Raw genomic sequence first — 13,399 nt, 5'->3', positions numbered from 1 at the left:
GTACATTGAGACAGAGAAGAGAAAGCGTGTAGTGAGTAACTCGTCCCATCTGGGCTGTTGTGCAGGGGTGTCCTGTGGCCCCCCCCTCCATGTGGCCCACGGGGTGGTGCGGGGGGCGGTGTTCCAGTTTGGGGACGTGGCGGTGTACTCGTGTTTTGGCGGCTACGCCATGGAGGGCGTCGGGAGGAGCAGGTGCCTGGAGAACGGCACCTGGACGCCGCCTCCAGCATGCAGAGGTAGAGAGAGAACACCCGGGACCCTTCCTGCTTCCGCTCACTGTCTCCTCCTGCCACACATCGCCGTGCTGCTTCCTACTACTTAACCCTCCTATGGACTGCTCCTCTCGTCCCCAACTTATACGATTTCCTAAAGGATATGCGCCTGCTCTCTCTGTCCCCTAATGGCTTCTTCTTTCTCCACTTGCATGTGAACATAATTCTGATGTCTACATCTACATAAACTGGCTATAGATGATGCCTCGTACAACCCCACATTGAAACTTCCTTTTAAGGGTGGACACCGCAAACGTACATGTGAGATTCATATGATTGATGTCTGGATCCAGCCCAGTAAAGGGAGGGAAAACCTTGTCATGGCAAAAAGTAGCTTGTTACTGGCTCTCGTCTGCCTTAGAGTGAGGAACAAATAAACAGGAAAGTAACATAGACACATCTCTCAGCTGGCAATAGGCCAGGTGACCAGAATCTAGTTCAGATGTAAAATGAGAAACAGATTGAGGCTTCCTTCTCAAAGTGGATCCACAAGCAGAACCAAAAATCCCTGAAGTATGTGGGGCAGCAGGTAGAGGGGAACAACTGTAAAGGAAGGAACATCACAGACACACACACACACACCAGGAAAGAAACAGCAGATTACAAGTGACATGAAATTCAAATGGCCTCTGGCATGTTTTAGATTGAAAACAAGGGCTTGATCCACAGCTGCTGAGTTTCTGCACGTTCCTGTTTCCACATAAACACACACACGTCAGGATGTTAGAGGAATCTAATCTGCACTTTGTGAATGCTGCTGTTGTTCTAATGCATGCGTGACGTTGTAGAAACTGTTTGTTTCCTCTTATTTCACCAGAAACGGACTGAAATTCTCTCTCCTTTGTATGTGGACACTTGAAGAAGATTGTCTACTGTACGTGAAGTATAAAAATGTGTCTTTATTGTGTATAAACATACAATGTGTATGTGTTCCAGCGGTGTGTTGGTTGCAGTGCCAGAACGGAGGCGTGTGTCAGCGGCCAAACATCTGCTCCTGCCCCGAGGGCTGGATGGGCCGCCTCTGTGAGGACCGTGAGTAAAGCCCTTAAACTGTGTGTTGCAACTCAAACAAAGTCTCGGCAAAACAGAAATGCGCCCATCCTGCTAAGCCGGTTTGTAAATGAGCTCAAATCAAAACGGTTCATTGTAAGGCCTTTAAACACACTGAGCAACTAAGGAGGAATCCTGCGTGATCATTCTGTGAAATATCCAAAAAATATATAACTAGTTGCTATTATTTTTGACTGATATGGCAATTGGGATATGACTGTCAAAACTAGAGTTAAAATTCTGCACATTCCAGATTTGCAAAAGTGAGAATGTTTGTTATAATATTTACAGTAAATTGAAAGGGTTGGGAAAACGTGTGTACGTTGAAACTGGCACTGAAATAGACAATAATTGAACAGTTCAGGATTTCCACAGAGAGGAGTCCGATGACCTTAAATGATTTCCTGTCTCCTCTCCAATGACAGCTATCTGCATCCTGCCGTGTCTGAATGGCGGCCGCTGCGTGGCCCCCTACCAGTGTGACTGTCCCTCTGGGTGGGCGGGCACACGATGTCACAGCGGTGAGTCAGCAGTGTTTCACTTGTTTAGGAGGATGTGTGTGAGGGAACCTGCCCACATACTGGGAGCGTACAGTAAGTGCTACTTGTTGTGATTTATGAATGTGTGTGTCCACAGCTGTGTGTTCCTCGCCTTGTCTGAATGGCGGCAGGTGCATCCGGCCCAACAGATGTCACTGCAGTCCCGGGTGGAGCGGGCACGACTGCTCCAGGTGATTCACCAATAAGAAAGTTATTAAAAAGTCAGCCCGAGTGCAACAGTCTTACTTCAGAATGTTTCACCAGATTAAAAACCCTTTCTCCTTCTCTTTGCAGGAAAAGGAAATCGGGATACTATCACATGTGAATCGTCCAATGAAGGGAGTTCTTGTATAGTAAACTGACTCATTCATTCTCATCTCTCTGCAATGGCGAAGCAAGAACCATTTTGTAAAATAAAGCTGTATTTTTTCATATAGAGACTCAACAGTATTAAACATATGCTGCTATATACTTGTACGATGTGTAAAAACTATTGATGTGATTGTCCAATGTATATGTGTAAACTATTCTCACATTTTTATTAAAGCATAAAATACCATTTTGTTGTTCACGTCGTGAAAAGTACAAAGTTCCTGTAACTCATTTATTTATTAAATCCACATTAAACACAATTTACAAAGCCAATCTCAAACAGAATTTAAAGTGACCATGCTTCACCACATGTGAGCATACACTGACTAACAGGAGGTCACTAATACACCATGAGGGGAATCAATTATTGTTTCTTGTGTGGCATAGAAGACCTAATGGTTATTTTACATGGCAACATTGGCTACTGTGTTTTTTACACAATGTGTGTGTGGACTGCTCCCTGGAGATCTATGTCCTCAAAGAGGCCAGTTTGCTTATCAGTTTTGCATCGTTGGCACCAGTGAGCTCATCCACCTTAAACGCAGCACAGACAGAATGATTAATGACAGCTTGAATTCAAATATAGGTCTCTAGGCTAGAATGTGTTTGCTTATGCTAACATTAAAAAAAATGTTAATGTCAATATTTGCTGCATCTTCTCATGCTCACCTTGTTTCCATTCTTGTAATAAAAGAATGTGGGCATGGCTTTGATGCCGCACTTTTCAGAAACATCCTGAAAAGGGCAAAACAAACATGCTGTAAGATGGGTGGACAGTCACTGCTATGCCCTGGATGAAAACAACATGTGACCCATATATATGTGAAGCACCCAATAGTTGAGGTATCAGAAAACACTGCGTTTGTATAGCGTCCAACAGTCCAAGCCACAGCAGGAGATGTTTTTATAAAAATAAAACGCTTTGTTATTGTAGTGAAAAACATTTTAAAAGCTGTTGACTGAGTGCTAACTAGCAGCATCTTTTTTGAATGAATCACTTACTGCAGCAACATCCACGTCCACCACCAAGAAAACCACATTGGAGTTTTCAGGAAGATCCGCCTGTGTCTGAAAGAGAGTCGACCAATGAGCATTAATGAACACAGAATACTGCTGCAATGTGATTGGGAGAGAAGAGGGAATTGATGCACAACGTTCCTTGAAATCTTGGTTCTACAAAGTTATGAGCAACCATAACAACAATGAAAAGAAACAGGCTGGCTCTTCCCTATTCAAAGAATGTTGCCCGAGCGGCCCTCTGGGAGCATGTGTAACTCAGGGAGGGGCTTCCCTTAAAAAACACATATACTAAAAACATGTGTTCCACTAAAGCTGCCACTGTCTCAATACATCAGAACCATAAATCCACATTTTGTTGATTTAAAATCATTTCAGTGTTTAAAAGGATTACGGCTTGCGCCCATAATCTAGTGTCTTTTCTCTCCATTCAGTTCAATTCACTGTCTTTTGTTAACCATACTAAAATAATCAAACCATGGCTTGCACAAGAATTAAGAGCCAAAATCATCCTCTTACCTTAAATATTGGGCCAATCTTTTTGCAGGGGCCACACCAGCTGGCTGTGAAGTCCACCACCACCAGCTTGTCTCCAGCATCCTTCAGGGCTTTATTGAACTGCTCCTGCAGAAAATGAAAACATATTTGAAATATAGAATTAACAACTTAAAATGGAAAATTAAAGAATTACCACCATGTTCTTTTTTTATAACAATAATTCTAAAATGTTTGTAATACAGGCTTGATCATTATTTAAGGTATGGGTTGAAATTTAAATATATGCTTTTTGAATGTTGGTAAGCTACAAAAATGTAAAACTAGACAATGCATTTCCTGAAACTGCGTGTGAATATGTTACGTTTCATGCAAAAATATATCTGACTTTGTGGGGCTTTTATTTAGAAAAATAAAGCTGATCCTGGGCTTCTTTCTTCTTGTTCGGTGAATTTGTAGGACTTTTATTTTTGAAAGAAAACATCCATCTTCCTTCGCTTCCTGTAAAGATACAGTAACTCTTTGGTGCTTTCATTTTGAATAGGTATTGTGGCAGGGAGAGAGAGAAAAAAATGAAATGTCTGATGTCCAAACATGGGAGATTAAAAAAGAGGGTCTGGTGGGAAAAGACGTCTGCCTGCCAAAACATCCAGTGTTTGTGTGCGCGTGTATCAGTCGGCCTGTCTTCTCTGATTAGATGATGTCACTCAGGTGTGTGGCACCTGAATCTGCACAGCAACACATTTACCCGAGTCCCATTCAGAATACATTGAGATTTATCTTTGACAATTCTGCGACTGTTAAAAAACGACGGCTCCTATTAAATACATCAGACCGTGAGCACCAGGGATCCCTGATCAACCGATCTGTGTGTTTTTTCTGTGTAAACATGTGAAGATGACAGCAGTTTTGATAAAGTTTACTTGCTAGTTTTAGGAAAACAATAGAACACATGGGCGTCTATTAGGAGCAGGGTGGACTTTGTGTCACTGATAACTAACTATCGGGCCAGAATGGTTGGTCAGTTTGATATGATGAAGGCATCGAGACACGGCTGTCTGAATAGTCTGTCCCATAGATACAACTTTAATAGTTTGAATGAAGTGCGTAGCTGAAGGTATGCGGAAGAAGGAGCAGCATCGTGCAGGTGAAAGAGGATTTGGAGTTTCCGGCAATTGACTTAGGCTACATGTTACAATTTTTTTTAAAAAGCTGAATATTTTAAAACGTTTTGATGATTAAATAGTTTCCCCATCATGTGCGGAAATAGCTGAATAGGTGAATATTTGGATATTTGAATGGTTTCTGAAGCTGGAAGAATGCGGAAGTTATTAGAAGCCAAAAAGCGTGGAAAACTTGAAGACTATACATAGTGGGAATGCTGCTGAATCAGCAGCTGTTTGACAAAGTTTAACAATAAAAGCTGCAAAACAAGATACACTTACCAGATTGGTGATGTTGGTAACCCCCATGATAGCTGTGACTGTTCTTTGAGCAGATGATCCGAAGACTAAAGTTTGGGAACTCCTGGAAACTGTTAAAACCCAGCTGAGACTTAACCACGCCCACTTCCGCATCAACGTAGATCTGCACGACTGCGTCATGGACTGAGGTGTAAAGTACATTTACTCAAGTACTGTAGTTAAGTACACTTTGGAGGGACTTGTACTTTACTTGAGTATTTCAATGTTTTGCTACTTTGCACTTCTACTCCAATCCAATCCAATCCACTTTATTTATATAGCACAGTTTAAAAACAGAGGGTTTGCCAAAGTGCTTCACAATGAACATAACATTATCATAAAATATAATATTACACGAATAGATAAAAAGCACACATAAGAAAAGATAAAAAAAGCACACATAAGAATAAATACAAGGCACATAAAGGCTATGGACAGACAGTAAAAGCATACAAATGGGTAAGACATAGCTCAGACTGACTGGTAAGCGAGAGAAAATAGGTGGGTTTTTAGGCGGGACTTAAAAACTCCACCACAATTCCGAGGTAAATAGTGTACTTTTACTCTATCAATTTAATATCTTTAGTTACTATCTTATGATCAACACTTAACTAAGACTTTAGTTACACCTGGAGTAAATTCACAAGCTACCCTGCAGCATACAAAGTCATTAAAACTAGCTGCACCTTTACCAGCTTTGACAACACTTTAGCAGTGCTTCTCAAAGTGTGGTCCGCGGACCACGGGTGGTCCGTGAGCGCCCCCTAGTGGTCCGCGAGTATATTGGTAACATTTCACATTTGAAATAAATACATTTAAGTTTTCCGCACTCTCGCGGGAATATCTCCGCAATGGAGCGAGCTTAAGTTTCACTTTCGATGGCATGATAAAGCCCAGGGCAAAACCTTCATCACACTTGCTGCCACTTGTTTGTACCATTTTCAGGCGATTTGTAATCTGTTCTAGAAAAACGATGCGATTTTGGATATTTGTGGTGTTAGGTGAGTGTTATTTTATTGGTTAAGTGGTCCTTGGTGTGAAAAAGTTTGAGAAACACTGCTTTAATGTATCAATAATTATTATCAAAACGTTTAATTTATTATTTTGAAATGGACCAATTTTCATAATGAGTACTTTTACTTTTGATACTTTAAGTATATTCTGATGCTAATACTCTGTACTCTTACTTGAGAAACATTTTGAATGCAGGACTTTTACTGTAACAGAGTATTCCTACACTCTTGTATATATACTTTTACTCAAGTACAAGTGAGTACTTCTACCACCTCTGGTCATGGGTGTATCGTTCATTAATCTACGGAAAATATGCTCTATGAAGTTACTGCTGCTGTCAAATTCATATTTTGTGGGATGAAAACACTAAGGGTGGCGCTCTAATGATGCGTCGATACTTTCGTAATACGGAAGTGGTTAAATCTCAACTCAAAGTCCAACCGTTGTTATTATACATCCATGAGTCCTAACCATGGTCCTAACCAAAGCAGGAGATTTTTGTTAAATACAAGTTTTTCTCATTTTAGTCAAACATTTTGAAAAAGCTGTTGACTGAGGTAACAGCGCCCTCTGCTGGCTCGAGGAAAATGGCAGAGACTTCGAATAATTGTCAATTCTCTAAAATGTCAGTGTTTACTGAGTTGTGTGGGGTTTCTTAAACGTTTACAATTATGTAGTGATATATGTGAAGGCCTAGCAAGTCATGCATATATTGCATAACTTTTTTTAAATATTTGTACACAATCATACGTTTTGCGATTCATGCGGATTATGTTACTGATCGCAGGGTGAGGGTGAGCAACCATAAGTTTCACTTTACTTTTCAATTTTAATGCTAACCTTGGTAATGAAGAAAATATTCCACGTTTATAAAGCCCGTATAAAACAACACCATAATGGCGCACGGTGCAAAGTAGGTGCGGTTATTGTAGTCCTCTGTACCGGATATACAAAGACAGTAAAATAGTGTTGGATGCATTTAAATATGAATCAGAAAAGTACAAAAGTTCCTGTAACTTAGCATTTATTTAAATATTAAATCCACCTTAAACACAACATACAAAGAAAGTTCTAGAGTTAGTCAGGAGCAAAGCCAATCTCATATAAAACAGAATTAAAATTGGTCATCATGCTTTAATCAAACTTCTGTCGGGTAATACCTACACTGAATTAACAGTGCTACAGTATGTCAACAAGACATGATGAGTGGAATAAATTACTATGTCCATTACTGTGAGGAACAGAAGACGTAACGGATTTTGTACGTTACGTGAAACTGGGATTTCACAAACATGTACAGAGGGCGATATTGGTTTCTGTGGGTTTTATACAATGAGGATGTGTGCGTGGATTGCTCGGTGGATGTCTATGTCCTCAAAGCTTTCAGTTTCTGGATCATTGAATCTTTGTTGGCTCCAGAGAACTCGTCCACCTGAAAGACGGCACAGACAGGAGGATTAAAGACTGTTAGATCAAAAAACAATGACACTTTCATTTCTTAAAATGTAAATGTTCCTCAGTCTGGAGAAAGGCTTAAAAATATTTTGTACCAGCTACTTAAACATTTTTTTTGTTAGTGATTAGTTTATGAATAAAGAGCATTTGCATTTTTTTGGAAAGGGACCCGAAATTCTGTGGCCTGTAACGAAATGTTTGCTTATGCTAACATTACAACTTATTTTTAAATAAGTGAGAATATGTCAATACTTGCTGCATCTTTTAATGCTTACCTTTGATCCATTCTTGTAATATTGGAATGTGGGCATGCAGCCGATCTTGCAAAATGAACTCACTTCCTGAAAATAACAAAAACAAGGACAGTTAGACGGATTGAGCTAAGGGAACATAAACACTTTGGGAATACAGTGATTCTAGGTATTTCTATCTTATTAGGATAATTGTTTGTTTTTTGTAGACAGGAATATTGTCCACAAAAGAAACAAGCCGTATCAAGTTAACAGCTTCACAGATCAGAAACCCCACATATGTAAACACCACCTTTTTGTCAGAATATGTGTCAATAACAATAAGCCACCACAATCATACTGTTTCAAAAGATGCAATTATCAACAATTATCCTTTCATTATGCTCAAACACTGAGGCAGAAAAGCTTCAGTCACATGAGCCAGCTGTGGTTCCACACGGCCCGGTGAAATGGATTTTAAGAATAGCTCACATTGCTTTGAGTATTAACGACATGGTAACCCCCCCCCCCCCAACACAACCAGTCAAACAACAATTTGGTTAATCCTTCTCTCGCCCACAAGACCAGACCTTTCTTCACATTTCCTGTTACAGATGTGGTTAACATACTAGATATGTTCTACTTCTATAATTCTCCGATGAACCAGGAGCAGTGTTACTAGTTGCCCAGTTTGATGGCTCGTGCTGCGTTGTTGTGGATCACTGAACTAGCAGCAGCTGTAGTAAACTTATACTGAAATCTCAATTGAAAATAAAGAAGCTTACATCAGCGTCATCCACGTCCACCTGCAGGAAAACCACGTTTGCGTTCTCCGGAAGAGTTGATTGATTCTGAAAGTGTCAAACAATGAGCGTTAATAAATGATGCAACGTGATTCGTTTGTCCTCAGACTTGGGAAAGTGACCAACACAGCATATGGAACATTTATTATACTTTGGTTCTCCTTTACTAAGCATTCTAAAATAATTAAAGGTCCCCTATGATACTGATTTTCATCAAAATATTATAGGTCTCAGATATATACAAACATGTCTCTGAAGTGTTTGGCTCCAAACACCAAACAGATCATTGCAGCATCCCATAATCCCCTCTGTTTCAGCCCTGTTTCCAAAGTGCTGATTCTCTGTCTGTTACTTTAGATGAAAATAAGGAGCCCCTCCCCACGCCCCTCTGAGAGACATTTGGTTAAAAATAACTCAATGGTGCTCTAGGAGGAGATTCAGGTGATAAGGGGGGGGGGGGGGGGGGTTACCTTGGTTGCTGATTGGCTAATGGTTACACAAGCCAAAAAATCGTTATGACATCATAAAGTGGCCAAAATCTGATCAGCTCATTTTCAGACAGGTTTTTATAGAAATGGATCAAAAAGAGGGAGAATCTTTTTTCCTGAAACTTTCAGAATCTTTTTCCACAGAGGGGACACATGCTGATGTAGAAGAGACATGAAGAAGAGGGGACACATGTTGATGTATAAAAGACATGAAGAAGAGGGGACACATGTTGATGTAGAAGAGACATGAAGAAGAGGGGACACATGTTGATGTAGAAGAGACATGAAGAAGAGGGGACACATGTTGATGTAGAAGAGACATGAAGTAGAGGGGACACATGTTGATGTAGAAGAGACATGAAGAAGAGGGGACACATGTTGATGTAGAAGAGACATGAAGAAGAGGGGACACATGTTGATGTAGAAGAGACATGAAGAAGAGGGGACACATGTTGATGTATAAAAGACATGAAGAAGAGGGGACACATGTTGATGTAGAAGAGACATGAAAAAGTGGGTTTTGCATAATAGGTGACCTTTAAAACTATGGCTTGTACAGGACTTGAGTGTCAAAATCATCTGCTTACATGGAATTCTGGGCCAATCATCTTGCAGGGGCCGCACCAGGTGGCTGTGAAGTCCACCACCACCAGCTTGTCTCCGGCCTTCTTCAGTTCAGCCTGGAAATCCTCCTACAGAAAAGGAACACAGATTTTAAACTTGATCAAACCATAATGGATTCATGCCTAACTAAACATACGTGTAGCAATTTGGAAACTGATGTTATTGATATTCACTCTGTTTTACTTTGTGGTGGCTGTTTCGTCCCATGGTTTGATTGATTGATTGATTGAAAAGTTTATTAACAGCTTGTATATTGGGTACAGTTCAGTACAGCTCAAAACATACAATTGTTAAGGGGATGCAGACCAGAGAAAGACTTTCGTCTTGTTTACATCAGGGTCCCCCATTTCCAATTCATCATATCATTTAAGACATATAAGACATATTTGACATACAGATGGCTTATTTACAATTTACATACAGGTGGTTTTTTACATACAGATTGCTTATTTACAATTTTCATTTTAGATTTCGTTCTAATACATCCTAACCGGACATTTAAGACATACCAAGTCTACAGATATACAGTTAGTAACAGAGTCTAAAATGCGAGTATATACATAGATGGGGGGGGGAAGCTGTCCATTGAACGACAGGTTGAGATTTGTACCATTACCGGGGCCAGTTTTGCAATGCTCTCCCCCGAAGGTGCTCTTTAAGAGAGGTTTTGAAGGTAAGTATAGTTTTACTTTCCTTTACAGTTGTGGGAAGAGCGTTCCACCTTGATGTGGCATAATTGCGAAACGTGTATTCCCCCTTTTTTGTGCCAAATCTGGGTTTCACATGATTTGTGGAGCTCCCTCTGGTGTTATGATCATGGTATTCCTTGACCTTTGGGAAGAATTTTGACATGTACATGGGTACCATAGAGGTGTAGTGGATCTTGTAGACCAGGCCCATTGCAAGTAGCTGTACTCTGTCGTCTACTCTAAGCCATCCTAGGTTGTCAAAGTGGGCAGAGGTGAGGTGGGTTCTAGATGAAAGGTCAAGCAGTAGTCTGACCAGTTTATTTTGCGATGTTTGAAGTTTTATTTTTAGCGCCTTGGAGGTGCTATGGTACCATGACGTGCAAGCATAGTCATAGTACCCTTGAATGAGTGCTCCTGCCAGAGTTTTCAGGGTGTTTACCAGAGAGGAGATCCGGTATAGGAATCTAGTTCTTTGATTGACTTCTTTTATTACATTGGATGCCATTTTGTCACAGGAGAGGTTTGCCTCAAGAATAGATCCTAGGTATGTAATTTCCTTCTTACTTGTGACAATAATGTCGCCCACTGCAACTGAGAAGTCGTCGGATTTGCTGAGATTATGTTTCGAACCGAAGAGAATGGACTCTGTTTTACCTGTTTGTCTGTTTGTTTGGTCACACATTGTTTTTATTATCGTTATAGTTCCAGCAAAACAGTTAATATGTAATGACTCTTCCCTTTAAAATAAACACAACATTAACCATAATATTAGAACGTTATAAAAAAAGGTGTGGTTTTATAATGGTTATAAACTATGAACTGGCATGTTTCCCAACGAGGTTTTTTTCCACCAAACATCCGGGGATTACCATCACCTGTGCGCCCCCGGCGCGTAAATACATTACCGTAACCACCCCTCCGACACACTCAATGAACGGCCTGCTGTGGACGGCCCGCCATGCAACGTGATGCAGTATATATATTAGCTACAAGTTGTTATAACTTTAGCATCTCCACCCGCAAACAAAACAATAATAATGAATAAAACCAACGTCACTTATGCAGAATTGTTGGCGTACCGTCAAACAAGCACTCACTCAGATAAATGCTACTGGTATAAATGCTTGTTTATAAAAAGGTTCATGGATGTATAAGAGAACTGGATATGAGGGTTGCTAAGTCACGCATGAGGCCAAAAACGGCCTGTGCTAAAAGTACCCGTATGTGGGCCCATAGAGCATGCGTCGTTGGGTTTTCCCGTAAGCCCCGCCTCTGATCTCCCGCTCTCGGCTCAGTTAGATGGAAGGAGAGGGAAAAGGACTCAGGAATCAGGCTTTAAGCGCATTTGACAACTTTTTAGACCATAGTGATTAAAATAAGGGCTATCGAATTGGTCGTACTGGGTGGTTGATAAAGTAGAAAAAAAGTATCCGCTGATTTACAGATGTCAAATAAAGTCAATGGGAACAAATATTTTGGGCCAATGACGTCATGGACTGACAGGGAGTGTAGTACCTTCGATTGGCCACTACGACATTTAGCTTCATTGCCCGGCGCACTTCTTGGTTAAAGTCCACAGCGTTCTCTTTACACAGCCATGATGCAGAGTAACAGAAACACACATGGTGGCGGCTAACGTTATTCACGCTGATTCACCCAGTAACGTTGTTTCCATTAAGCGAACTTACAACTCCATTAAGGCATTATTAGAGGCGTGTTTTCTATCCAACGCACCGTTATTTAAAAAGAAAAACCTATTAAAAAAACGAATATGGAGAATGAGAAGGGGATAGGGGAAACAGGCACCAGCACATCGAGCAAGCTATAAATAAATCCACTATTTCTTTTTTTTTACAATGGTTCTTCTAAAAGCGTTCAATACAAAAAGCTGCGGAGCAAAACAAACTTACCAGACTCTCAATGATGATAACCCCCATGATAGCTGTTGAGTGATCGAGGTGATGAAGCAACGGTTTGGGTATCCCTTCACTCCAGAAGACACGCCGCGGTTTTATGGCAGAGCATCAAGCTGCACGAGCAAAGTCCACCACACAGCGGAAGTACTATCAAAAATAAAAGTCGTTGTCATTGTCACATTGCGTTAACGGCATGGGTGGGTCAGCGCCATATAGGGTGGGTGTATATCTGAATTTAAAATTGGTGCACATTATACAATTACTTTATTAATTTTGTGAAATAATGTAACTACTGTTATATACTACATTTCATTCTACAATGTTACAAATACACTGCTACTGTGTACTTCTGTAAAGTGCAAGGACCCCAAGATCATACTTAAGTACAATACTTGAGTAAATGTACCTGACTGCTGCATTACATCACCGGTTGTTTTGAATGTGTATTGAGCGTTGCAAAGCTTTTTATAAGAAAGACTCTTATTTTGAAGGGGCCAGCGATGTAATATTTTCCATTCTGGTTGCTTTACGCCCAAATGTCATGAGCTGCTGGGTGTTAACGGTATCAGCCACATTTGTCTCCAGGTCAATGTCATTGTGTTTATGGATGTTTTCTTGTAATCGTTTGGAGGAACAGTCAATTTAGAGATAAAGCTGACTTCAAACAAAACATAGGTTACAGAGTAGGCTTTAAGCTACAGTACCAGGTTACTACTATTATATGAATTAGTAATAATATAATATTGTTAGATAATGTGTCGTATTATGTATCTCCTGTGTATTATAATGGTTTCATTAATGGCAGCGAAAGTGGTTTTACAGTAATTCCAGTCACAATGACTTGACGAATTCCTTTACCGTAAACGACTGAAGTCAGAGCAGCTCGATTTCCTTACAACCAAACGTGAATTCCCGTCGTTACGTAGGGAAGAGTCTTTTTCTTCAGCCTTATCCAAACATGAGGTGGTGAAC

At 40.4% G+C, this 13,399-nt stretch overlaps 3 protein-coding genes across 3 annotated transcripts in view; 1 reads left to right on the top strand and 2 right to left on the bottom strand.

The window, feature by feature from the left end:
• svep1 (sushi, von Willebrand factor type A, EGF and pentraxin domain containing 1) overlaps window positions 1–2,420 on the top strand; it is a 61,323-nt gene extending 58,903 nt beyond the window's left edge. The window contains 5 exon segments of the mRNA XM_034205250.1: window positions 66–236; window positions 1,209–1,304; window positions 1,748–1,843; window positions 1,959–2,052; window positions 2,156–2,420. Coding sequence (XP_034061141.1) covers window positions 66–236; window positions 1,209–1,304; window positions 1,748–1,843; window positions 1,959–2,052; window positions 2,156–2,186 — 488 coding nt within the window. The 3' untranslated portion in view covers window positions 2,187–2,420.
• A 31-nt stretch (window positions 2,421–2,451) lies between these two features.
• Window positions 2,452–5,331, bottom strand: LOC117539184 (thioredoxin-like). Its single transcript, XM_034205223.1, has 5 exons — window positions 5,191–5,331; window positions 3,770–3,874; window positions 3,236–3,301; window positions 2,903–2,968; window positions 2,452–2,767 (listed from the first exon to the last, which is right to left on the bottom strand). The coding sequence occupies exons 1-5, from the start codon at window positions 5,320–5,322 to the stop codon at window positions 2,702–2,704; spliced, it is 435 nt and encodes a 144-aa protein (XP_034061114.1). The 5' UTR covers window positions 5,323–5,331; the 3' UTR covers window positions 2,452–2,701.
• A 1,898-nt stretch (window positions 5,332–7,229) lies between these two features.
• On the bottom strand, window positions 7,230–12,558 carry txn (thioredoxin). Its single transcript, XM_034205199.1, has 5 exons — window positions 12,422–12,558; window positions 9,786–9,890; window positions 8,693–8,758; window positions 7,953–8,018; window positions 7,230–7,654 (listed from the first exon to the last, which is right to left on the bottom strand). The coding sequence occupies exons 1-5, from the start codon at window positions 12,446–12,448 to the stop codon at window positions 7,589–7,591; spliced, it is 330 nt and encodes a 109-aa protein (XP_034061090.1). The 5' UTR covers window positions 12,449–12,558; the 3' UTR covers window positions 7,230–7,588.
• Between the last annotated feature and the right edge of the window lie 841 nt (window positions 12,559–13,399).

This window comes from Gymnodraco acuticeps, unplaced genomic scaffold (assembly GCF_902827175.1).
Source record: "Gymnodraco acuticeps unplaced genomic scaffold, fGymAcu1.1, whole genome shotgun sequence".
NCBI classification, from domain to species: domain Eukaryota; kingdom Metazoa; phylum Chordata; class Actinopteri; order Perciformes; family Bathydraconidae; genus Gymnodraco; species Gymnodraco acuticeps.
This window is presented reverse-complemented; position numbering and strand designations above follow the sequence as displayed.

Coding starts and splice junctions, on each gene's coding strand:
- LOC117539184 (XM_034205223.1), bottom strand. CDS start 5,322: ATGCGGAAGTGGGCGTGGTTAAGTCTCAGCTGGGTTTTAACAGTTTCC. Junction 3,875..5,190: donor TTACCAACATCACCAATCTG/GTAAGTGTATCT, acceptor CATTTTCTGCAG/GAGCAGTTCAATAAAGCCCT. Junction 3,302..3,769: donor AGATTGGCCCAATATTTAAG/GTAAGAGGATGA, acceptor ACTCTCTTTCAG/ACACAGGCGGATCTTCCTGA.
- txn (XM_034205199.1), bottom strand. CDS start 12,448: ATGGGGGTTATCATCATTGAGAGTCTG. Junction 8,759..9,785: donor TGATTGGCCCAGAATTCCAT/GTAAGCAGATGA, acceptor TGACACTTTCAG/AATCAATCAACTCTTCCGGA. Junction 7,655..7,952: donor ATTACAAGAATGGATCAAAG/GTAAGCATTAAA, acceptor GCCGTCTTTCAG/GTGGACGAGTTCTCTGGAGC.